This window comes from Saccopteryx leptura, chromosome 2 (assembly GCF_036850995.1).
Source record: "Saccopteryx leptura isolate mSacLep1 chromosome 2, mSacLep1_pri_phased_curated, whole genome shotgun sequence".
Classification (NCBI taxonomy): Eukaryota; Metazoa; Chordata; class Mammalia; order Chiroptera; family Emballonuridae; genus Saccopteryx; species Saccopteryx leptura.
In genome coordinates this window covers 75,087,643-75,115,037 of record NC_089504.1, presented here as the reverse complement: position 1 = coordinate 75,115,037, position 27,395 = coordinate 75,087,643, and the positions used below count along the sequence as shown (strand labels likewise).

The window sequence follows — 27,395 nt, the reverse complement described above, 5'->3', positions numbered from 1 at the left end:
GACAGATTATTACTTGAAAGTATTGCAATATAGTAGTCCATAAAAGTACAAGATGGGGGGAAAAATATCCAGGTCATTGTAGGCAGGTCATAAATCAGTTTAAAGTAAAGAGGACTAAGGATAATTAAGGGTAAGTTCAAACCGTGTCTAATCGGTCCTCACCCTAGTATGTCAAAATATATACTTAAAAAAAAAATTAACCACCTCCCTTGTGGTGGTAATAATAGTGATAGTAATACTAATAATAAGGTAGTGTGTGCCATTCCTGGATGAAAATGCTTTTGGTGTAATGTCTTGTTATATTTTTTTCAACTTTTTAGTTGAAACTCAGGTGTTTTATTTTGCCTAAGTTATGTCTTAATGGCGAAATGGTTTTTGAAGATGAGATGAAGTGAGAAATCAATCAGAAACAACCAAATAAGATTTGGTGTTGTGGAAGGAAAAAGCAGATTTTAGTCTCATTGCTGTCCTAGTCCAGCTGTGGGGTCATGGGTAGATCATAACCCATGCTGTTTTCTCATCTATACAACTGGGGAGTCAAGCTAAATTCTTTAAGGCTTATTTGCTTTTCCCTGCTTGCTTGGCATATATATTTATAAATAATTTAAGACCCTTTAACATGTTAAAGGTACGTTAAAATATTTACTTGAAGAAATTTATATAAAAATATGAGTAAGAAATCTATAATTCCATACTTTTTGGAATAGTGTTTGATGTAGTACTATTTCAGAATTTCTCATTTTGGATGTAAAGCAATAGGATTATATTAGTTCCTTTCAAATTGTTGTTATTTCTGTTACGCTTACTCCAGAAACTGTAGGTGGAGTAAATGCAATAGAGCATATTTTAAATAAAATGGTAACAACTGTGTTACCTTGCCTATCACTGGGTTATTTTATGTAATAAAAGAAATTTAAGCATTTTAAAATGCATGCACATAACTGTTAGCTTAACAGATAGATTCTATAATGAAAAGTAATCAGTGAATCATAAAATTTTTACTGATTTGCCCACTGCCTGATTTCTTTAATTCATAGGGACTGATTCAGAACTTGAAAAGTAATAATGTGATGAATTAGTGAAGAAATGAATTGAAAAGTCTAGTGAAGTCTCCATGGAGCTTTTTTTCTGCTTTGTAATTGTGAATCAACAAATCTTTTTCAGGTTAGAAGGCTACATAGTGGTGGTATCATCAGTACTACCAGGCCTACCAGAGAAGGCAGAGGAAAGCTATTTTTATTACCAGAAAGTTGTTCCCTAACCTCAGTTTTACTTTTATATTAAAGAATGGAGTCTTTTTATTTAGTAAACTATTAGGGTTTGGATTCAACTTTTCAAATGCACTAAATATAAATGGCATTTTAGAGTTTAGTAGAATCATCAGTACATTAATACCTCTTAAGTTAGAAATTTTGAACTTTTTTTTTTTTTTTTTACAGAGACAGAGAGAGAGTCAGAGAGAGGGATAGATAGGGACAGACAGACAGGAATGGAGAGAGATGAGAAACATCAATCATCAGTTTTTCGTTGCGACACCTTAGTTGTTCATTGATTGCTTTCTTATATGTGCCTTGACCGCGGGCCTTCAGCAGACCGAGTAACCCCTTGTTCGAGCCAGCGACCTTGGGTCCAAGCTGGTGAGCTTTTGCTCAAACCAGATGAACCCGCGTTCAAGCTGACGACCTTGGGGTCTCAAACCTGGGCCCTTCTGCATCCCAGTCCAACGCTCTATCCACTGCGCCACCGCTTGGTCAGGCTGTTTGAACTTTTTTGAATCAGTAAAAATATATAGGTGGAAGACGAGAATGGAAAAATACCACTCTTTCTTATTGTCAGAATAGTGATTTTTTGGTTAAGAATCATTGGTAAATTGAGTTAGCCTAGTTTAAAAAATCCATCTTCATAGACACGAAGTAGCATTGCTCACATTTCAGTCTTTTTGGAGAATTCAGCAATTGAATCAGAATTCCTTACTTTAATTATATATTCTTCATTAGCTTCTAAAATCAGGTCCCGATTTTCTCCCATACTTCATTTCATAAATCACCAGTCCTTCTGCTTTTAACCTGAAAGTGATTTAGTTTACAGGCTTCAGTTCAGTCTATTTTAGATCACATCTCTGTTTTTGGTTTTCTGCTTGAAGAGACCTCATGCTAACATGTGGAAATGCAACCTCTCCATGTGCTTACTTTATGATACCACTGAAAGTGTACCATCTGAGGTTTCTCATCTCTGACAAGTAGTTCTCAGACTTTAGTGTTAGAGAAAGTAGGTATCTGGGTTATGGTTAAATGTATCACCACTTTAATGATGGAATCCAGAATTATTTTTCATTCTGGAGTTTGTAAGACTATGTAGTAGAACTCATCTTTAAGTTTCCCTTCCTCTCCCCTCTTCCACTCCCCTTTAATTATCATTTTGGGCCCTGGCCGTTTGGCTTAGTGGATAGAGGGTGGGCCTGGTGTGTGGATGTCCCAGGTTCGATTCCTGCAGGGCACATAGGAGAAGTGACCATCTGCTTCTCTCCCACCCCCTCTTCCCTTTCTTCCTCCTTCCCCTTCTCTCCTCTTCCTCTCCGGCAGCCAGTGGCTGGAATGGTTCGAACGGAGGCCCTGTGCTGAGGATAGCTCTGAGGTTAGCTTGATTCCTCTGAGCCTCAGCCTCTGTCGCTAAAAATAGCTTATACTCGAGCATCAGCCCCAGACAGGTGGACCTGGTAGGAGCGCTTGCGGGAGTCTGTCTCACTGTCTCCCCTCCTCTCTCTTGAAAAAGAAAAAAAAGTCATTTTTGGAGGTGCTTATCATCTGCCAGGCAATTTTTCATTTAAGTACAATAACCCTGTGATTTAATAATTTCATCACTATTTTACAGATGGTTAAACTGAAACTTGAAAAGAAACTGAAGCTTGAAGAGCTAATAAGCGGCTATGTCGTAATTTGTATGTGGCTCTCTTTTTAATATCTGTACAGAATTAATTTCTTACTCTATTGAAATAAACCGAATACCGATGTGATATTTCAAAAAATTGAATACCTTATTGGCTAATTGTTCAAGATAGCTACACCTGAAAATTTAGGAAGAATTGGTTAAACTGACCAATTTTCAGAGTGGATCAATTCAGATGTTAAATAGCCATGTAAATATATGTTAAAGGTGTATAATTGTAACTTTGTTTTAAAAATTCATTATAAGCTGCAATTATAGGTTTATATTTTATATATAAATATATATTTTATATATTTTATTTATGTCAATATATATTATATATGATATATATTGTTAACTTTTCTTTTGGCTCTGTGGGGGAAATTTTTTTTTTGGTGTGCCCTATAAATTGTTCATTGTATTCATTTAGACATAGCAATGTTAAAAGTATTTAATTATATTTTATAGTTATGAAAGTTTGGGATATTCTTTGTTACCCCAAAATTTCTTGGATTTTTAAGGCTAATATTGCTTTCATACCACATAGTAGAGATTTGATTCCACAGTGGGGTTGATGATATTTAACTAGATGAAATATTCATCTCATTTTGAATACTATGGCTGCAGTGTAGCTCTAATAACTGTAAGTGTAAAGTAGGATTTTTTCCCTTGATTTTAAGCCAGTGAGTAACTGGAGTTTGACTCATGGAGGGTTGACCTATGCTATTACCTAAGAGTGTTACTGACAGAAACTGCTGGGCTGGAACATGAGGAAGCCACTGTGGAGTCATAGTCTTTGCAGTATTATTGACCTTGGCCATATTTCAGAATACTTTGATGTACCACATTTAATTCTGCTTGAGATTATTTTCTAGAAGATGAATTCATTCATTTCCCATTACAGCAGCAGTTCTTTACTTTGCTGTTCTGTATTTTGTCTCTAAAAAACAAAGGTACAACCAAGGAGACTCAGAATTAGCTCAGAAAATTAGAGTAGAAATAATTTATATTTGACAATCCTAATAACTATGGACCATAGAAAAATTGACCCTGGGAGAAAGTAGTTTTTTAAGAGTATCTCTGGCCTGACCTGTGGTGGTGAAGTGGGTCAAATGTTGACCTGGAACACTGAGGTCACCAGTTCAAAATCCCAGGCTTGCCTGGTGAAGGCACATATGGGAGTTGATACTTCCTGCTCCTCCCCCTTCCCTTTTCTCTCTCTCTCTCTCTCTCTCTCTCTCTCTCTCTCTCTCTCTCTCTCCACCCCACCTCTCTAAAATGAATAAATAATAAAAATTTAAAAAATATTTCTGGGCCCTGACCGGTTGGCTCAGTGGTAGAGAGTTGGCCCAGCATGTGGAAGTTTCAGTTCGATTCCAGGTCAGGACATACAGGAGAAGCGACCATCTGCTTCTTAGCCTCCACTCCCTGCCCTTTTTCTTCCCCATCCTGCAGCCATGCCTCAAATGGTTCCTGCAAAGTTGGCTCCAGGTGCTGAGGATGGCTTCATGGCCTCTCCTAGGTGCTAAAATAGCTCGGTTGCCGAGCAACATAGCAACAGCCCAGGCAGGCAGAGCATTGCCTGGTAGAGGACTTGTCAGGTAGATCCCAGTCAGGCGTATGCAAGGGTCTGTCTCTGCCTCCTCGCCTCTGACTTAAAAAAAAAAAATCTATCTATATCTTTATGTCTCTCTATATATATCTATGGCTCTATCTGGTGGCTCAGCAGATAGAGCATCTGCTTGGCATATGAACGTCCTGGGTTCAGTTCCTGGGCAGGGCACACAGGAGAAGTGACTCTCTGTTTCTCTCCTGCTCCCTCTCCCCCTTCTCTCCCTCTCCCCCTCCCGCATCCAGCTGGATTGGTTTGAGTGTGACTCTGGACACTGAGGATAACTCAGTTGGTCCCAGCGTGTCAGCCACAGGTGCTGAAAATAGCTCAGTACTCGAACATTAGCCCTAGATGGGGGCTGCCGGATGGGTCCCAGTTAGGGCATGTGGGAGTCTGCCTCACTATCTCCCCTCCTCTCACCTAGAAAAAAAAATCTCTTAAGGGGAATGGAAATGTGATGATAATGATTTTGATGTATTTTTCACATCAGTATATAATAGTTTCTCTTTGCTATGGTAAGCAGTATACTTAATAAATTCATAACTTGTTCTTTATTTCCTGTTTTGGAGAATGGTACCACCCTTCTTTTGGAGAATGGTACCACCCTTCACCTAGTTGCTAAGCCAAAGGCTTGGGAACCATTCTAGCATGTGTTCTATGCTTCCAATTGTTCACCAACTCCCTATAAGTTTTACTCATTAAGTTCTTAATTGTCCCTTTCCAGTATGCCTCCTGTCTTAAGTGTTTCTTCCTCAACCCTCTGCCCCACTCCTCTTGTAAGTTACCACTTTTGGGGTGCTTGCCATGTGCCCATAATTATTTCTCATGTTGATAGCCAGTAAGCCTATCGTATTTCATTTAGTCTGTCTTGGAGCCTTAGCCATCCACCAGAGTTCATTCTTCAGAGTATTGTTCTTCTTTCCAAAATGCAAGTTTCATCATGGCATTCTTCTGTATAAAATCCTCTGTGGTTTCCACTGTGTTTAGGGGAAATCCAAACTCATTGGCATGGCTTAACAGTGTTTTTCACTTTTAGATCATTCTCTGCTTGTGGGTCATCAAATTATATCAGAGTGAATTACATATAGTAAGGGTAAATATTTGATTAATTTTTTTCAGTTATATATTTCATACATGAATATATTTATGAGTACACACATATACTTATATATCCCATATGTTTGTATGTGCTAGTAACATTATGAGATCTATTTCTTAGAGTTGATTGTGGTCAGAAGAGGTAATTGTGTTTTATCCTATTCTTCCATATTCAGTGACTCTTGTCATTTCAGTTTAATTGCGTTTTCTCTGCCTGCTTTTATACCTTTGCTTATTTGCTCCCTTGTGCAGAATAGCCTCCATTCTTCACTAAGTTAATTCACAGATTTTACTCTCTTCCTGAAGTCTTTTCTTATGACAGTTTACCATAAGAAATACATTTTGTATTGCAATCTAGTACACACATAAATGTTCACATAAGTGAAAAAGTTCCTTGAAACAATATCCTTTCTATATGAGGTGCTTTCTTTCCTCCTTGCCCTCTGTCTTACCTTGTTTTATGTGGTTATGATCTTGTCTATTTACCAGTTTTTCTTCACTTAGTAGAGGGCCTCTCTCTTCTGTTTATATCTAGCACCAAAACACTGTATATAGTCAATAGATGTTGATTAAATTAGTGAAATATTGAATCATGTTATCTAGAACTCTTCACAGTATTATTGTTTAAGCTAGAACTGTAGAAACTAACTTTCATGGTTGCTTTGCTTAATGTTTTTATCACAGGAGGATAGCTTTTCTCTTTACAGCATTCTAAACTAAAACTTGGTTCTATTTTAAACTCTTAATTTTATGTTTATCAATTGTGATTAGATAGTTCTAGCCTCAGATTATGAAAGACAGACATTACATTGCACTTTTTCCTATCAGTGATCTCAGAATCGATTGTCATTTTGTGATTTGTGGTGAGGAAACTTGGTGAAGCCCAAACTGGACACATAATGCTGATTTGATTTTATGGGAACTGAGTGATTTCAAAAGAGAGGACTTTGATGTGTAATGGTAATTGTAAGGCCAGGGGCTGCTGCCATCGTAGCCATTCACATGCAGGTTCTCATTGAATTCGGGCAGATGGTAATGAAACTGCGGAGCCAAGAAATGGTGGGCCATTACCTTTTATTCTAGACTCGTACCGGCCAACGAGTAAAAAACAGTCGGGCACCATAACCCACTCACATGTTCTCCTGTTCCACAACCAGGAGAATCTTTCTGGTTTTTCCTAGAATCGAAGGCTCCCACCTCTGTTCCCCTTCAGCACCCCGCCATCTTGCCTGCTTGCCTCTGCAACCACGTGGCCTCTCTCCCTGCAACAACGTGGTCTCTTCTCAAATGGCCTCCTAGCTCCTTCTTTGAAAACTTTTTGGCACAAAAGCCCTTCCCCAGCACACATTAGCATAACCACGCCCCTTCCCAAGCAAGAAGGTAATCAGCTAACCCATGTGGGCAGCACCATTTTTAATAAAAATGAGTAAAACCAAATAACACAAATTTTACAAACTTATTTGCCCAACAGTAATCAAGTGCACTTTTTTGGGAGGTGGTGTGGAGTATGAAAGCACAGAATGAGGTGGAGTTGAATAATCTTATGTCTGAATTTAAAAGTTTAATTGACATTTTCATGGTTGGATTAGCTGCTTACAATTTTTGTTTTTGTGAGAGAATTATTTATTAAACCATAAATAGATTCTTATGGAGAACTGTTTTTGAAGAGATATTCATTTGTTGAAATGTAATAAAAAAAAATGACTCAAGATAAAAACCTCTAAATTCAAGTACCAGAAAAGTTTCAGCACATTACAGTGAGTTTGCAAGTGGTAAGTCTGCATTTAATTTTCCATGGGAATATATTTCTGAAGTATGTGGCATATGTCTTTAATTCCTATGTTTAGATGCATTCAAAAATTATTCATTTGCAAAAAATAATTGTAGTTACTTTATGATTACTTAAAATTATTCATATTAAACTTTAAACATTTTCTTAAATAAGGCTTTTGCCATAGGGAAAATAATCTATAAGTGATACAAGTTTCATAAACATCTTTCTGGATTATAACTATTTGGCTTTCCAGCTGATGCTTCTACATTGCATTTTTAAAAATATCAATTTTAAAAGCATTTAAGATAAGGATAATATATAGTGATAAAGAGAGGCTTAAGTTAAATATTTTATTTGTAAGGTTGTAGTGTCTAATCAGACTTCCTGGGCTATCTTTTTATAGTTCAGTTGGTCGAAAAGAATTTAGAAGTACATATGTTTACTAATAAATTTGGAAGAACATATAAATGTATAAAACATGAAAGCCTGCCTTCTGATTGCTTTCCTTCCTCAGCCTAGTGATAACCACTGATAACAGTTTGTAGGTGTGTTCTCTTTCTCACGTTTTTCCTATACATATACAAAAATCACTTATACATATACTTTTCTTCTAACAAAAACAATCATGTTATATACATTTTTGTATGATTGGCTTTCCCCTCCAACATTTAATTATGAAAAATTTTAACAGTAGAGTTGAAAGAATTATATAGTGTAGCCTTTGAATACCCATCACCTACATTCACAACTAATATTTTACTGAACTTTATCACAGACTCATCCATCCCCCAGTCCATTTATCAATCTACTTCATTATTTTGGATCCTATTCAAAGTTAACTTGCATTCATCAGTACACTTCTCCCCTCTCTCCCTAATACTTCAGCATATATATTATTAACTAGAGTTCAGTGCTGATTTACAGGGTTTTTTAAAAGGTAAATTTACTGCCATGTAATATTGAGTGTGTGTTTGCTGAGGTTTGACATGACCGTTCATAACCTGTGTATCTCAAACTCGTATCTAGATAGAGATCTTTATCAGCGCCACAGAAGTTCCCTTTGGCCTCTCCTCGTCTATTTCCTTCCTCCTCTACCTTCAGGAAACCACTGTTAAGAACCCTTGCCCCCATAGATTTTGCCAATGTAACTTTTTTCACTCAACATTATATGTGGGTAGCAATGAAGATCTAGATCTATCTGCCCTCCATTTGTTTCTTTTAAAATTGTAGTGACTTGGAAATAGTTTACACTATTGGATGTTATAATTTAATCATTTTTCTCTCTCTGCATGAAATTTAGATTGTGCCATATTTTTGTAATTAACAAAAGTTCTGTATAGAACACTCTTGTATGTATATATACTAGTATACTCTAATGAATATCTTTTAGGTAATATTAGAAATAACTGCTGGGTCAAAGAGTTTGACACTTTAATAGCTACTGCTTTCCAAACGATTGTATCAGTTTATATGTATACTGGTGTGTCATTTTCTCTGCCTTTTTAACATTGGATATTATCTGTCTTTCTAAAATTTTGTCTAACCCTGGCTGGTTGGCTCAGTGGATAGAGCGTCAGTCAGCCCAGCATGTGGATGTTCTGGGTTCCATCTTTGGTCAGGACACACATAAGACGTGCTCATCTGCTTCTCTTCCTCCCTCTCCCCTTCTTTCCTCCTTCTTCTCTTTCAGCCAGTTGGTTGATTGGTGTGAGTTGGCCCCAAGTGCTGAGGATAGCTCATTTGGTCCAAGTGTCAGCCTCAGGCTGACCAGGTTGATTTGAGCATTGCCCCAGAAGGGTGTTGCTGGGTGGATCCCAGTCAGAGTGCATGCGGGAATCTGCCTAACACCCCTTCTCTCACTTAAATAAATAAGTAATTAAGTAAAATTTTGTAAATACAAGGGATGAAAAATATACCTAGTTATTTCACATTTTTCTAATCACTAGTGATTAGCCATTGATTTTTTATGTAGTTGTGTGAATTGCCCCTCTTTAAGTGTTTATTTTGTATGCTTCTTGTTGGTCATATATTATTGTTTTTCAGGGATGCTTTGTCTTTTAACTTTGTTTTTTGGTGTGTCTTGGGCTTCAGAACTTTCTCCTTTATGTGGTCAAACTTAGTTTATGGGTCTCGTTTATGAAAGCCTACCTCATTTCAGGATTATAAAACCACTTGTTATTTTCTTTTACTAGTTTTGCTTTTTATTTGGAATTTAGAAGAGAAAGAGAGAAAAGAAAGAAATCACTGTGAACTGAGGTGCCAGGAAAATTTTTATATGGAGAGTGAGATTCAGATTGACCCTGGAGTATGAGTTGAATTTAGAGTAAGCAAAATGGTGAGGCTATTTCAGATAGGAGACATGGGAGATGGAATATACTTTTCATATTCATGGAACCGTAATGAGACCACTGGCTGAGGTGAGGAGTCAGCTAAAACTGTAAGTTTAGAGATACGTATTTGACTAGATTTCTTGTGAGTTATTTTGGCTCACAAATATGCATTTCGAAGTTACAGTTTTCTGTCACTTTTTTATAGTGACTTGACTATTCTTCCTGAGGAAAATGTGTGGTGAAATTTAGTTGCCTGAAAAGGCAAAAGAGGAAAGGTGGTTTCCTACTAGAATAGTTTGAACACTGTAAATATTTATGTAGTCCAGTTTATTAGAGTTGAATTATAATTTCTTTTTAAAAAGTTTGTGCTGTAGTAATTTGCATCATTAATGAAGTTAGTCACAGCACTCAAGTATAGTTAGTTACCAGATAGCAATCTTAAAAAATGTTGAAATACCAGTGTGTCCACTAGTTACATCAAAGTTTGAGTTATGTACTCACCATTTAATATACAAATTAATATGTTGGATCTCTAGCTAATGAAAGTATTTTACAAATGCCACCCTTAAGACGGAGTAGCAGCATTGTATTCAGTTGGGTTGTTGCTACGGATGTGTAATAGTTTCTGTTCAGCCATAAGCCACGCCTGGTCAAGATTTAACTGAGTGGAATGATCCTGCAACTCTACCAGTTACGTGTTCCTGGTTGTAATCTGATTTGGAGCTCTTGGTAGACTACTGTTTTCTTCTCTACAATCCAATTGTAAGGGTTATGTGGCACTAATTTTCACTAATCAGGTATTTACAGAAATATTTGAAATCTTATTTGTTTACTGTTTTATGTTTCTATCACTTTTCCTTGGAGATACTTGTTCTTTTCAAGTTTGTTGTCTATACATGTTTACATGCAGGAAAAATAGATACATTTTAACTACACTTTTCACTATTTAGCATTTTCTGTTGTGAGGAATCTCTTCTACTGATAAGAAAAATTTATTCTTTGGCAGAGGAGAGTAAAAATAAAGTTCAAAAAATGAATGAGTATTTTATAATTTTGCTACTTGTTTTGCTGGCTTGTTTGCTCTTCTGTTTCTAATATTAATAAATGTAGAATGTAATGAAGTTACTCTGTTCTGCATAATTATTGTAATTTATAATCTGTTGTTTAGTCCTGACTGGAACTGTAACATTAAAATAAAGAAGTTATGCGAAGTTAATAATATTGAATGTGCTGAGAGACAGACAGAGCCTTCTGTCATTTCTTTTAGCACTTGATGGTTGGCAAGACTGTAAATATAAACATTCTTTTCAATGTTTCTCTTTTTAGTTATGTAGATAACTTGTCATTTTTATTTGAACTTCTTTACTTTTTAAAATAAAACCTAGCAAGTTAAATAGCATGCTTTATTCTGTGACTTTTCTCACTTAAATGATACTGATAGGTATTTTAATTTTTTAATTAAGAGGTAAAACTTTTATTACTTTTTAAAGACCTAGGCACTATTCATATTTTAGATTTCATATGTAAGGACTAATTTGGACATCTGATTTAAACAATTGAGTGGTGTTGCATTTGAGTTCCTGTTTGTTTGTTTTTTTCCTGCTGCCCCAGTATGTGTAGATTCTGAGGATAGCAGCATAGGGGTATTGTTTTAAAATTAAGTTACTCTAATCTTATTTTCTTTGTACTGGTAGTTTTGTAGCTCTAAATAACATTGTCAAGGCCTCTAAAGAGGCTGTACTCTGTGGCTTTTCAACTGATGATAAATTATTCTAAGAATGAAATAGTATGGGATATAAACTAAAAATCTGGAGTCATCCTTCACTCTTTTATCTGTGACCCCTAAGATCCAATCAGTTAGTAAAATTACTGTTTTCATTCTGACTGTTTCTTCAGTTGATCTCTTCGCTAAAACTAATTTTGGCTTTTGTTTTCTCTCACCCTAACTGACCTTTCATCTTCCTTATCAGAGCTTCAATAATTGATTTAAAGAATAAATTTCGTTATGTTAAAGCCCTGCTTTAACAGCTTTCCAATGCCTAAGAATGAAGTCTTAGCATTCTAACATGGCATCTTTATGTCCTTCTTTGTGTAGCTCCTTCTCACCATTTACTCTCTAGTGAAAGATTTATGATTTATAGTGGCAGTTTGTAATACCTCCTACAATGTTTACTCTTGTAACCTCTTGCTCTTCCTTGTTTGCAGTGTTGTCACTTTTCTTTGCTTGGATAACTTTTCCTCATCTTTTAAGACTGTTACCAGGTTTTACCCCCTATAGGAAGTCCTGCCCTGCTTTAACTAGTCCCCATCTTTTGTGCCTCTAGTACAACTTGTCTACATAATATAAAATGGAACTGGCCATATTATTTTAAGCCCAGTTTATGAATCTTTTGTCCATTAGACTGTTAGTTCCTTTGAGCAAAGACCATGTCTTATATTCACCGTTTCTACAGCGCAGCGAAGGGTCAATGAATATTTGTTAAACTGAGTTCAACTCATTGCTGTAACATTAAAGTCTTAGTGAAGTTCCTGGACTGGTGCTTCCTAAATACCACTCACATGCATTGTATACAGTTGGGGAGCATTTTTAAACATTTTGTTGGGTTTTGAGCTTTACTCCATAAAGAATATGATTCAATAGATCTGGAATGGATTCTAGGAATAGTATTCTTAAAAAGCTCCTCAGTTGAGACTGGCTTGCTTACAGGTTTGGGAAACATAGTTCTAGTTTATTATTGAATTATTTCATTGTATTTTATGTAAAAGGTGCCCCTACTCCTTATATAATAATTTACTGTTTAAGCTTATAAGTTATATCTACTAAAGTACAGATTTTTTTTGTCGCTTTTTTTGGTACCATAGGTTTGGGAGGCCTGTTAGCATTTTGTTAACACTAACTGAAAAAAAAGACCATTTAAACAGAGGTCTTCTTGAGTTCATAGTAATAAGTTGGACTTCATTCCATGAATTTAAATATTTTTGGCAATTTGTAATTATTTTCACTTTTCATTATAATTTTTAAAATTATTCTAAGCATTTTACTACGGTTTAAAATTAAACTAAATTGCACAAATCTTAAATGTACAGCGCAGTGAATGTTTTACACACACACACACACACACACACACACACACACACACACCCATGAAGCACTACCCAGATCAAGAGAGAACACGTCTAGCCCTTCTGTGTTCCTTTCCAGTTAATAAACACCCATCCCACCACAAAATTACTACTATTTTGATGTGGGTGATAATCAGCCTTATGATTAAAACTAGTAAAAACGTTTATATATCTTTTGGTGGACATGAGTACTCATTTCCTTTGGTTTTAAATGTTGAATTGCTGGGTTAAGGACGTACTTGTGTTTAACTTCAGAAGGTAGTGCCAATTTATGTTCTATGATAGCAATTCATAATGAAAATTGAAATTAAATTATTTGAAGCTAATGGTGAAATTTGAATATCCTGAAACTTCTTTATTTTTCTAGTGTTTTATTTTGTCAAATATGATATATACAAAGGAAGTTCAAGTATCATTTTATACTTGCTTGTAAGGTAGTTTTGTTTTAGTAAGATAATTTTTCTATGTAAGTAACTTTCTTTTTTTCTCTCCCTCCTTAGGATCATCTTTTCTTGTGGGTTGGCAGGCAGTGGTAGAACTGCAAAATGGGTCTTCGGATTCACTTTGTTGTTGACCCACATGGTTGGTGCTGCATGGGTTTGATTGTCTTTGTCTGGTTATACAATATTGTTATAATTCCCAAAATTGTCCTCTTTCCTCACTATGAAGAAGGACATATTCCAGGCATATTAATAATAAGTAAGTTTCTAGGTCTTTATTTCTTTATATAGTTAAAGATTTTCCTCATTGTGAATGTTTTTGAAATATATGATAATCTTCCTTTTAATATTAATGCTATATTAATACTAACTTATTTACTAAATTGTGGAAGTTTTAAAGATAATGGCCTTTATATACTAATTTGCAGGTTAAGTAAATGTGATATCTCTATATATAACTCGGGAAAATATATACAAAGATCATTTTATTTAAGAAAACTGATACGATAGTGCTTATTTGTGTGTGTATATTTTTAATATTTCTGTTATGTGCTTATTGGAAATGTAGGAGTTTAAGAATGAAGTTTGCATACATAATGAGAAATGAGATTTTTATGATACAAATATTGATTATAACAATTTGAACTTTATATAATTATTTTCTGCTATAGTTCATTGGTGTGATGGCTTGCTTATGATTAAGTTTGAAATGGCATAGTTTACATGTACATGGCATTTATAGTTTCCATGTACATTATGTCATTTTGACCTTATAAGAGCTGTGGGAAATATAATCTCTGATATACAAATAATAAAACTGATCAATACCATGCAGTCAGCCCTGGAGTTAGCACTTGAATGAGCTTCTTATTACAGGTGAACTGCCTTCTTACACCCCTCCTCTCAGCAAACTGCCGTTTGTTTTTATTCATTTAAAAGATAGGATTATAATGAATGAATCTATTTTCTCTTAATGTTACTTTGTCTAGTTTTTCACTTTAAAACTTTAAAAGTTTCTAGACTCTATTTTCAAATTAAATATCTTCATTTCTGTTGAAAGGATAAATTGAACATCACTAACTCAAAGTAATTTTGAAGATAACCAATTAGAGTTATGGAATGTTTAATTGTGGAATAGGTTTTAAAATGCTGCTTTAATTTTTTTCAAACATAGTACCTATAGTAATTAAAAGGGAACCCATTCATTTATACCATTATTTATAAGGAGTCTCTGTTAATGAAGAATCTGATTTATAACAAGTTTATCAATTATGCAGAATATCACTTAAAAGTGGTATATTGAAGATAGGCCTTTTGACAGTATTATTTGATGAATGAAATGAATTAAATCATTTGATTGTTCTATCTTTTAAAAAAATTATCTGATTGTATTAATTAACATATACATTTAAACTTTAAATATGCTTGTTGCTAAAATGTTTTGAAGGTTAAATTACTAATTCTCTTCTCTTCTCTTCCCTTTCCTTGTTCCTGTCCTTGTCCTTTTCCTTTCCTTCTAGTATTCTATGGCATTGCCATATTTTGTCTGGTTGCCTTAGTAAGGGCCTCAATAACTGATCCAGGAAGACTCCCTGAGAACCCTAAAATCCCACATGGAGGTATGGCACTCTTCAGATTTACCAGTTTTTACTATGCCAAAATTATTATTTTCATTAATGTATTTATTGCCTTTATATATTAGTTATATATGACATCAAATACAACTTCCAAGTTTTTTCTCAGACGTTTCCTTCCCATACTTCTTTATTTAAAATTATAAATCCCAGCTGACTCCTCGGAGCCCGCCTCCACTCCCTGGCTCTTTTCAGTCTGTCTGTCTGTCTCTATTCCTACTCTAGATCTGTGAGGGTGTAGATTTGTTGTTTTGTTTTCATTTGTTCAGTGCTGTATCCTTAGTGCCTGGAACAGTCTCTGTCACTTAATAAATACTGGGAAAACGTTTGTTGAATGGTATATAATTATTGAAGAAATATTTTATTTAATAAATGAATGCTTTGATGGTGCCACTTACCTCATGATATAAATATACTGTAATAATGCTTATAGTAAATTATGCAGTATTATGATACTGTTGCCTATATTTCTCCAAGTTCTAACAATTCAGTGAAAAATTTGAAAGCCTTTAGTCTAGTGTCAATTGAAGGTAATTTTTAATCACCTTACTGCATAGTTACCATTCACAACACAAAAATGAATTGCTTGTTTTATTACATACTGGATATAGTAAACCTCATTTACCCTTTTTACTGAGTTTTAATTTTTGATCATTTGCTTTGTAAGCTTTGAGCATTCTCTGTACTTCCTTATATTAAGAAATGTATATGTCTTTGTTATATATTATAGAACCAGAATACTTTTTATAGTAATTCAGTTATTTCCAAACTTGCACATTTGCATCACCTAGCTGGCTTTTAAAAAATCTTAATGTCTGGATCACATTGCATATTAATCAGATTGGAATGTGGGGGTGGGACCAGACATCAGTATTTTTAAAGATCCCAGGTAATTCAGTGTGTGGCAAGTTTTGGGAATTGGTAATTCCTTCTAAAATTGGATTAAGTGGCAGGTCACTTAAAGAGTCTCCCTTGAATTCCTGATTATTGTTTTTTGAGACCCATCATTTAGGGGCTTACTTGGCATTGTAAGCTTTAATGATTACGTAAATGGGAATGATATGACTCTGATATTTACGTAGCTGTAGAAATTTCTGAAAGCTATGTTGAATGTTTAATTTTTAATAAGTTACAGAAACAACACCATTGTCACTTAGCAGTGTGTGTGAGTGCGCACACGCATGTGGGCATGCATATGTTTGGGCAGGGAGGGTGGCATTCTCCAATTTGTATAAAATCCCTCTTCTCAACTACCTAAACTAAAGATTTTAAAATATAAATGCATGAATTGTCTACTTCAACTCAAAAACTCAATGTTCCCAGAAAATCAAAGAAGCAAACTTTTCCTAACCCAGGACCCATTTCTGATAAAATTTTAAGTTTGCAGTCGCAAAACACTCAAATGCCTAGATGTCATACACTGCAAATCAGTGAGTGGGGCTAGGTAGGAGCTATTTCATGTTGCAAATCTCGTATCTGATCTGAGGGGAGTGGATGCTACTCAGCTACAGTGTAGGCCCAGTATTCTTAGATCTTACAGTTTTTGATGTCAAAATAGCTGAATTTTAATTTTTATGAGAAATTCATTATTTTGAAAAAATATTGAAACTAATTCAAAATGTCAAAAATTTGTTTTTAAATGAATACCAAACAGATTATATCTGTGGGCCTAATTGAATTTATATGAAACCACTGTTACCTTTCGCTTATAGACTGTAGCAATGGAGGATACCATCTTGCTCTTTGGTTGTCTGCATTATATCTGGTCCCAGCTGACATTTGACCTGTTTTTCTTCACTGAGTTCAGAGAACTTCCCTTTTCCCTAGTTAAAAAAAAATGTTAACATAATATTTTAATGTTTTCAAAGTCTCTTGGTACTTTATATCCTGATTTCTCATGGTAACTGTATCAGGTAGGTAGCCTGTGTAATCAGGAGCATAGATTATCTTTTATAGCAGATTATTACCAAATGATTTGAGGCCCAGTCTTTGCTTCCACCAGCTCTTATCATGGCTCTATATACAGAGTAATAATTTTAGTTCTTTATTCACCTTTGACTTGATTGTGGGGAAAATTTGAAGTCATGTGTTTTTAGTGCTGGTTACCAGATTATTTTGTAAATATGGTATTAACTACTAAATACAAAATTTTAACAGTGAAAAATAATATACCATGACTAAAAAGTTTGGGCTATAGAGTAGTGACATTTAGTCAGCATTGATTTAAGACTGAGCAGTTTGATATAATTGAATTTTTTAGAAAAGGAAAATGAAACCCTAATAATTTTATGACTTTAACCATTTTTTAAATTTAATTGCTCTGAAATAGTTTACATGCTTTTTTAAAAAAACGGAATAAATTTAGTATCTATGCGACTCACAAACTATGAGGCAATTTGAATATAAGAAGCTGTTCCATTTTCCCATACAAATATCCTCAGAATTTGCCTTTATGAAACTTTTGGTCATATAGATGAAACAGTGAAATAAGATAATTAAATGTCTGTTTATATTATTCAAATTACTCACACATGTCTTAAATATAGAATATACTTTTGTCACTTTTAAGTTTTATGAAATGATTTTATTCGATTTCTTAATCCTTTAAAACAGCTTTATTGATTATAATTTATATGCCATATAATTTACTCATTTAGATTATGCATTTTTGTGGCTTTTAGTATATTCACAGAGTTTTGCATTCATGACCACAATCAGCCTTAGGACAATTTCATCATCATGCTCTTTCTTAACTCGTAATTTTTGACTTCAGTGTTTTTTGTCACTACTAGAGCTACTTTTTTTTTTTGTATTTTTCTGAAGTTGGAAACGGGGAGGCAGTCAGACTCCCACATGTGCCTGACTGGGATCCACCCGGCATGCCCACCAGGGGGCGATGCTCTGCCCATCTGGGGCGTCACTCTGTTGCAACCAGAGCCATTCTAGTGCCTGAGGCAGAGGCCATAGAGCCATCCTCAGTGCCCGGGCCAACTTTGCTCCAATGGAGCCTTGGCTGTGGGAAGGGAAGAGACAGACAGAGAGGAAGGAGAGGGGGAGGGGTGGAGAAGCAGATGGGCGCTTCTCCTGTGTGCCCTGGCCGGGAATCAAACCTGGGACTCCTGCACGCCAGGCCGACGCTCTACCACTGAGCCAACTGGCCAGGGCTACTACTAGAGTTACTTTTGACAGACTGTTAGAGCAGTGGTCCCCAACCCCCTTACAGTTATTTAATGTAAGAATAAATAACTTACATTATATCCATTTTATTTATATTTAAGTCTGAACAATGTTTTATTTTTTAAAAAAGACCAGATTCCCTCTGTTATATCCATCTAAGACTCACTCTTGATGCTTATCTCGGTCACGTGATACATTTATCCATCCCACCCTAAAGGCCAGTCCGTGAAAATATTTTCTGACATTAAACTGGTCCATGGCCCAAAAAAGGTTGGGGACCACTGTGTTAGAGAGCAAAATATTTCTTCTAAGTTTTAAAAATATGTATTAAATTTGTCTGATGCTGTCCCTTGAAATTTAATGCAAGCTGTAGAGATGCATACGCTGTTAATGCAAAGGGTAATGTATGCATTCATTATTTTTCCTTTTTTCTCCCTCTTATATTGCTCTTTAAAAGGTGATCTGTGGGAAGCTTTCCGACATTTATTTCCTTCATTGGCAACCAGTTCTGCCAGGGAACCACTATTAAGACCCAAATCTTTTATTTATTTTGGTAGTTTCTAATTATATTTTCCCCAAATCATTACTTTTTATATTAAATGTGATAATTGAGAGAGAGTCCCCTAATATGCAAGTCTTTTAAAAGACTCAAGTAGAAGGTGATTCCTTTCTTTCTGAGGGATACACATAACAAAACAAAACGAAGCCTTGCTTTATTTTCATTCATGCATTTACAGCATAGAATAAGGATTCGTGTTAAACAGCCTAGTGCTGTTTACTTATATTAAACGGCCTCAGACTATTATGGAGTATGTCTTTTTTTTATTCGATTAGTTTTCTGTTTTGATTTTTCCTTCCTTTAAAAAATGTATCTGTGAGTTTTAATTTTTTATAGCTACTGTAAATTAGCAGTTGGATTTTCTCTCCCATAGGCTTTTATTTTATATTATTAGATAGCTAGTACAAAAGTCTTGCAGGTGCTTATTAGACATCAGAATGTATCAGCCATCAGGATCCTATTTGGATATGAATAAATCCTGAAGAAAGAAAGAGAAAGACTAAGAACTGGTCTATAGGTATGTAGGATAGGTCAAGGTGGATGGGTTTATTTTTCTCGCTATAGAAGCAAAAACATAGATGATACTTTAATTAAACTTCTAGATTTTTTACAATACATAGGTATATGTGAGTGCTCATGCATTTGTCTGCAAATGAATTTTCATAGGTATCTCTTATTTTAGATACTTGTGTAATATCTTCAATTTTTCCAAAGAAATGGCTTGAGCTCTTTTTAAAAACAAATTTATGGTCCAGATCATAGAGCAGCAAACTCTTTACTTTGAAGGACAAGATAATAAAAGATTTTCAGCTTTGTGAACTATACTGTCTCTGTCACAATTCCTCAGCTTTGCCATTCTAGCAGAAAAGTAGCCATAGATAGTATGCAAATGAATGGGCAAATCTGTGTTCAAATAAAACTTTATTTGTAGACATTGAAATTTAATTTTCCTGATTTTTACATCCCATAAATTATTATTATCAATCATTTAAAATTAGTAAAACCATTCTTAGCTCACGGGTCACACAAAAGCAGGTGGTGGCCTGGATTAGCCTGCAGAATAGTTTCCCAGCCTGTGGTAGGCTACAGAACTAGACTCTAGCCACATGCTCTCTTCTTTTCTGTGAATCTAACATGTTAAGTATAAAGTAAAGCATTTTAGTCGCTAAAATATTATATACTAATATTGCCAATAAGAATTCACCATACTTATATTTAGGGAGTGGTTTAAGAATGTTCAGTTTTTATGTTGTCTTTTAATAAAAAAATTGGTTCATTGAGGGAAATCTTTTTGACTGTATTTCTTACAGTATGTGAATTCAGAGTTTTAACATTGTAATGTTAGGGATTTTCTAGTTACCTGAGGAAAAAGTAATATGCTTGTGGCATTGAATTTTGCTACATATGAAATGGGTTACCATTTCTCTTACAATTAAATGATACTAGTTTATCTAAATTTAGCTTTAATATTGTTACTCTCTAACATGATAGATTTTCATTAAAAGAACTGAAAGAAAGTATTTTATTTTAAAATAAGATTTTAGATATAGGAGTTAATTTTACAATTTTCATGTTATTGGAACAAATAATTTGATATAGGTTTTTCTTATTGATTTCTTTAGAATATCTGTAGCAGAATGTGTTTCCAACATTTGACTATAAAATTTCAAATTCTTGGCCATGAAATTAAAATAATGGAATTAAAGTAGTGTATCTTTGTAGAAAATTGAACACTACCTGCTGTTATTTTTTTTTACTTAATGTTTAGAATATATATTTTAAAAATTTAAACATTTTATACTTTAGCAAGCATATAATGACCACATACTGTGTATGAGGGTCATACTTTACATATACTGATATTCACTCTGAATGTGGAGTTAGGTTAATTTTACTATGCTTATGCTTTTAAAGAGGTTAGGTTATAGTTTAAACATAAGTAATGAAAGGTTTAAGAATTTTGTAAAAATAAAATTTTATTTCAACAAATATTAAGATACATTCTGTATAATAAAGTGTTGTTGTCTTATCTTGGTAGATCACTTCCCATATAGTTTTTATGGATCTGATTGGAATAATTTATAATGAAAACATGACTTTAGCCTGACCAGGCGTTGGCGCAGTGGATAGAGCATCAGACTGGGATGCGGAGGACCCAGGTTCGAGACCCCGAGGTCGCCAGCTTGAGCACGGGATCATCTGGTTTGGGCAAAGCTCACCAGCTTGGACCCAAGGTCACTGGCTTGAGCAAGGGGTCACTCGGTCTGATGTAGCCGCCCCCCCCCCCATCAAGGCACATATGTGAAAGCAATCAGTGAACAACTAAGGTGTTGCAACGAAAAACTAATGATTGATGCTTCTCATCTCTCTGTTCCTGTCTGTCTGTCCCTATTTATCCCTCTCTCTGACTCACTCTCTGTCTCTGTAAAAAAAAAACCCAACAAACAAAAAAAGAAAACATGACTTTTTTCTTTATTTCTGTAAACTTCATGTTTTTAGCACAAAACTTAATTTGTATGTTCTCTCACTATAAGCTAGAGGAAATTGTTCTTGATTGTAGGACAGAGTTTTGTAAAGAATTTCTTTACTTCCATTAAATAATAGTTTTCTTGTAAGTTTTCACTCTGAAACTATTCTAATACCTCCTAATCTGAAATCCTTTTCCAAATCTAACCCATAAATGTTCCCCAGTGAGCCCATTAAGATTTAGAAAATGAAATGGTTTTGGGGGTGAGAATGTAATCTGTTTCTCTAATGAGGTTAGATTGGTTTTGATTTATTAATCCATGAAACCAGGGCTCAGCATTATTCCTTTGTTAGAGCCTTTAGATAATAAAATTTCTAGAAATTAACTTGTTTAAATAAAATTCTGTTTTAATATAATAATTTTGGTTGTACTTTAGGGTTTTGTCATTAACTTTTATAGCAATATGTCCAAACCCCAAATACATTGTTTTGTGTACCTTAGCTTGACTATTACCTTATTTTTAGTGTTTAAAATTAGAAACAGCCCTGGCCGGTTGGCTCAGCGGTAGAGCGTCGGCCTGGCGTGCGGGGGACCCGGGTTCGATTCCCGGCCAGGGCACATAGGGGAAGCGCCCATTTGCTTCTCCACCCCACCCCCTCCTTCCTCTCTGTCTCTCTCTTCCCCTCCCGCAGCCAAGGCTCCATTGGAACAAAGATGGCCCAGGCGCTGGGGATGGCTCCTTGGCCTCTGCCCCAGGCGCTAGAGTGGCTCTGGTCGCGGCAGAGCGATGCCGTGGAGGGGCAGAGCATCGCCCCCTGGTGGGCAGAGCTTGCCCCTGGTGGGCGTGCCGGGTGGATCCCGGTCGGGCGCATGCGGGAGTCTGTCTGACTGTCTCTCCCCGTTTCCAGCTTCAGAAAAATACAAATAAATAAATAAAATAAAATAAAATTAGAAACATACAGGCCCTGGTTGGTTTGCTCAGTGGATAGAGCATTGGTCCAGTGTGCCGATGTTCTGGGTTCGATTCTGGTCAGGGCACACAGGAGAAGTGACCATCTGCTTCTTTTCCCCCTCTCCTCCTCTTCTCTCTTTCTTTTCCTCTTAAAGCCAGTGACTCAATTGGTTTGAGCATTGGCCCCAGGTACTGAGGATAACTCTGTTGGTCCGGTTACTCTGAGCATCAGCCTCAGGCGCTGAGGATAGCTCAGTTGATTCGAGCATCAGCCCCAGATGGGGGTTGCTGGTTGGGGTGCATACAGGAGTCTGTCTCACTGTTTCCTCTCTTTCTAAAAAAAAATTAGAAACATATAAAAGCAGACATATATAGAATAGAATAGCAACATTGGGAAACATTTATACTGGAGACTAGAAGAAAAAATTTATATATATAAGATTTTGTATAAAAACTTCTGAACCATTGTTGCTAAATTTCAACACCACTCATTTGCCTTTATTAAATGGATTTTAATCTCTCTCTCTAGAAAGGGAGTTCTGGGAATTATGTAACAAATGTAATTTGATGAGACCAAAGCGTTCCCATCACTGCAGCCGCTGTGGCCACTGTGTTAGGAGAATGGATCATCACTGTCCATGGTAAGAAATGAATAATTCACCTTTAGAAAAAAACCAGTACAAAATAAATTGTAGTACTAGGCAGATTTAAACAAAAGTTATACTAGGGTGATGCTTGTAGTTTAAAAACATCTTTTAATAAGCATTTTTTATATAGTCCTATGAACTCCTATAGTGATTCTTTCACAGAGATTCAGTCTTTTCTAACAAGAAGCTATTTGAGTAGAAAACTAAGACTAAGGTGATGACATTAAATGAGGCAATGTATGTAAAACATTTCATACAGGGTCTGAGACTTAGTACTTAAATAGTAACTTTTATTGTTTCTAATGGTAATGAACTATATGCATCCCATTGTTTGTATTTCTCTTCCCATTTGTTTAAAGAATAACACATTTCAAGTACCATGATACCACATTTCTTCCCCTTTAAGCCTTTTTCAGTATTGTGTATTTTAGTATTAACATTATAAACATGCTGGATGTGTTTAAGTAGTAATTAGCTGATTCTGCTGAACTGCCAACAATTTTGGCCAATAGGGGTCTCTCTCGTAATATTTAAAGAAAATGTTTAGTTGAGAAATAGAATTTTTAAAACAAATGCTCGGAAAATTCTGCATTATATCTCATTTCAAAGCTGTCACAAAAATCTGTGAGCAAGTATTGTATTTAGTTCTGTTTTTCTGGTATAGTACCTCTGTATATATAAATATTTAAACTGGTGTGTAGCACTTATAAATATATCTGTATACATCTATATTTATGATTGTATACACATGTATGCATATATACAAAGTTAACTATATAAGGGCTTGTTAAATTTATAACTGCATTTATCTAGTGTTGACTCAAGGGAAGAGTTTAGCTTTGCCTAATGATGCTAATCAATTTAGAGTTCCCCTTTTTGATAACTTATTTTGATAGCACAAGTTATTAGCAAGGTTTTAAAGGAAATTTGGGTTTTACTATAAAATAATTAACTAGGAGGCAGTTTTCTGAGATTAGGAAAAAATAAAAGCATTTTAGATAAAAGCACTTTATTATTATAATATATACATTTCCTCAATAGGATAGCATAGTGTATAACACATAGTAGCTCTTTAAAAATGTACCTTGAATTTAAACAGATTAATTCTCAAGTGCTTTCTATACCTCAGTAATCTGTTTACAGTTACAATGATAATAGATTAATAAAAGCTAGGAAAACTGGTAAGTGGTAATCACTCTGAAAAACTCAATTTTATGTACTTTTTAGAGCAATGTTTCTGATTAACCAAAAATATAGTAAATGTTCATGGATAGTTGGATATTTATACTTACTTTTAAAAGAATGCAGTAGGTAAAGCTTAAAAACAGAATGATTTAGGAATTGTTTTGGTACTGTAGAGATTTATAATATTATTTATTTATTTTTAGGGAATAAAGATTGACTCAGTGACAAAAGAAAGTGCTAGTTAGCCTAAACTATAAGATTGGAGTTGAATTCTCTGTTTCTACTTGCAATTTAGTCAACTAATCAGAATAATATCGGTGGGAAGAAGAGTGGAAATAGAAAGAATTAGAGAATAGGAAAGGAAGGTAGACCAGAATACTAAATAGATTTAGGGATTTTTGTGATTAAATTCCCTAATAGAGCATTGTTGAGATATTCAGAATGAGGGAAATTGTCTACTGTAAATTGGAAGCAAGGAGAATTTTTGTTATTTTCAGAGACTATACTGCTCACAAAAATTAGAGGATATTTCAAAATGAATATGAAGTGATAAAAGAAGCATTTGATTTTTTTTTTATTGAACAGGAACATCAGAAAAGTAAAGGACAAGTCAAAGAAAGTTGTTCAATTATGCAGAGGAGATACAAAACCAACTTTTATGTCATTGGTGAAAATGCACTATACAAAAGGCTGAAAGTACTAGAGTATCTGCACATTCCCGGATCCCCTAACTTTTGTGAGCAGTGTAGTTCTAACTGCTTAACAGCTTTAGATTTGGAGGTCAGTTCTCATTGCCATAAGATTTTTCTCTATTTATGGATCTGCTCACTGTTTCTATGTAGTTTGTTACCAAAAGAACTCTGTGTGTGTGTGTGTGTGTGAGTGAGTGAGAGAGAGAGAGAGACAGGAGGACAGACAGGAACAGACAGGAAAGGAGAGAGAGAAGAAGTATCAATTCTTTTTTTCGGCTTTGTAGTTGTTCATTGATTGCTCTCTCAAATTTGCCTTGATGGGGGGGCTACAGCAGAGCGAGTGACCCCTTGCTCAAGCCAGCGACCTTGGGTTTTAAGCCAGCGAGCGACCTTTGGGCTCAAGCCAGCGACCTCTGGGCTCAAGCCAGTGACCATGGGGTCTTGTCTGTGATCCCATGCTCAAGCTGGTGAGCCCACACTCAAGCTGGTGACCTTGGGTTTTGAACCTGGGTCCTCTCTATCCCAGTCCAATGCTCCATCCACTGCACCACCGTCTGGTCAAGCGAGAACGTTGTTTTATTTTTTAAGTAGGAGGAGCAGGGACAGTGAGACAGGCTCCCGTATGCATCCGACCGGGATCCACCAGCAACTCTTCTGGGGCCAGTGCTCAAGTACTAACTACCAGAGTACACAGCCTTCTTTAGCACCTGAGGCTTATGCACCTCAGCTCATGGGGCCAGTGCCCTGGGCCACGTGCAAACCAATCGAGCCACTGGCTGGAGGGTGGTGCAAAGAAGCAGATAGTCCCTTCTCCTGTGTGCCCTGACTGGGAATCAAACTTGGGACTTCTGCATGCTGTGCTGACTCTATCCACTGAGCAAACCAGCCAGGGCCAAAAGAACTGTTATATATATATAGCCTGAGTACATTAGTGTTTCTTAAAGCTTTCTAGTTAAGAAGAATGCCATGATCATAGCAGTTATTTCTCAAATTTAGGGGAACAGAAAGGTTAGGACAGGATAAGTCATTTTTCAAGCAGTGTCTGTTGAAGAGTATTTTTGTGCAAGCATAAACACACTTTTCATATTAGCCCTGCTCGTGAATAAAAAACACAGGAAATTTTTTTGTTAACAAAACATGAAGTCCAAGAAATGCCTCTGCCAGGTTTTCTGTTCAGTTCTATATCTGATTTTAAAAAGTAGTTTAACAATACACCTTTTAAAACAACTGAACAAGTTGTTCAGTTCCTTTTAAGTTAGGAACTGAACATATTTTTTTTAAACAGTGGCAGTATAATACTATATTGAAATAAGAATATTTGTACAGTGTAACTTGGACTAGGGTTTTCTCTTGGAACTGTAAAATATTTTGAAAAGTTGGGTTCAATAAATTTTGGAACAGTAAAACATTCAGCTGGTATTAGCTTTGAAAATTTTGGGATTATAGCGTTAATCATTTTTCCTAGTTATGGTTCACTATTCTATTGTTGGAAGTGTAGCTCTCAAAATTTTTAAATAGTTTTGGATATGTGTTTATTTTCAGCAACCATGGATAGCTTTTAAAAGTAAGAAAAATTGTGAATGTTAGCAGTTATGCCAGAGTGACAGGTTTAAGTTATTTTACTTAATATCATTCCAGATGCTGTCGACACTAGAATGCAGTAATGGAAGGGCAGTGTATAGAAAAGGGTTCTTGTTCTTTTGACCACTAACTATACATCTCTGGCAAGTTGACCTGCTTTGTTCCTGTTTCCACATCAGTGAAACAAGGAGACCGCTATCTGCTCTTCCTGCCTTGCTGGGTAGTTAGGAGTTGAAGGACAATCATATATATAGACTTCCTTTATAAAGTAGAGGACACTTGACAAATATGTTATATCTTTTCCTATGCACTATTTGCTTTTAGGTTTCAATGACTTCAGTCTATCTCCATGAAGTTAAATATATAGGAAGTTCTTTGTGTTTATTTTTACTTTTTACCAGTTCTGAAATTAACATCTTATTAAAGTTTAAAAATTTGTTTTTTATTTTTTTTTCTTCAGGATTAACAATTGTGTTGGTGAAGATAATCATTGGCTCTTTCTGCAGTTGTGTTTCTACACTGAACTTCTTACTTGCTACGCACTGATGTTTTCTTTCTGCCACTATTATTACTTTCTTCCACTAAAAAAGCGTAACTTGGTAAGAAATGTTTATATCCACTAATGTGAGCAACTGTAACATATAGTTATCAGCATATAGTTTTAAAATATGATAGGATTGAGAAGGTAGACCCTAATCAGACATTCTTTTTTAATAAAATATATTTATGATTATTAGTATTGAATGATTTTTTCTCTTCTCTTTTTTTAATTGAGAACAGGGGAGGCAGAGAGACACATTCCCACATGTGCCCCAACCAGGATCTACCTGGCAAGCCCCCTGTGGGCAATGCTCTGCCTATCTTGGGTGTTGATCTGTTGCTCAGCAACTGAGGTATTTTTAATGCCTCAGGTGGAGGCCACGAGCCATTCTCCGTTCCCTGGGGTCAACTCACTTGACTCAATCGAGCCATGGCTGCTGGGGGTAGGGGGGTAAAGGGGGAGAGTGAACAGGGAGAGGTGAAGAAGTAGATTGTCACTTCTGTGTGCCTTGACTGGGAATCAAACCCCGGACTTTCACACGCAGGGCAGATGTTCTACCACTGAGCCAACAGGCCAAGATGAATGATTTTCTTTAAAAAGCAACATAATAGATCTTTTGATATATATGTTTTGGTTTAAAATATCTACAGTAATGAAA

The 27,395-nt window shown here is 35.4% G+C and overlaps 1 protein-coding gene across 5 annotated transcripts in view; it reads left to right on the top strand.

Annotated features, from left to right (window-relative positions):
- Window positions 1–27,395, top strand: part of ZDHHC21 (zinc finger DHHC-type palmitoyltransferase 21) — a 79,250-nt gene that overhangs the window by 1,136 nt on the left and 50,719 nt on the right. For 4 of the 5 annotated variants that reach the window (XM_066368194.1, XM_066368193.1, XM_066368190.1 and 1 more), the window contains exons 2-5: window positions 13,363–13,561; window positions 14,823–14,921; window positions 22,621–22,732; window positions 26,657–26,795. In XM_066368194.1, coding sequence (XP_066224291.1) covers window positions 13,408–13,561; window positions 14,823–14,921; window positions 22,621–22,732; window positions 26,657–26,795 — 504 coding nt within the window. In that variant the 5' untranslated portion in view covers window positions 13,363–13,407. Of the gene's footprint in view, window positions 1–10,412; window positions 10,537–13,362; window positions 13,562–14,822; window positions 14,922–22,620; window positions 22,733–26,656; window positions 26,796–27,395 lie in introns of those variants that run through there. The other variant, XM_066368192.1, reaches the window with a different exon arrangement.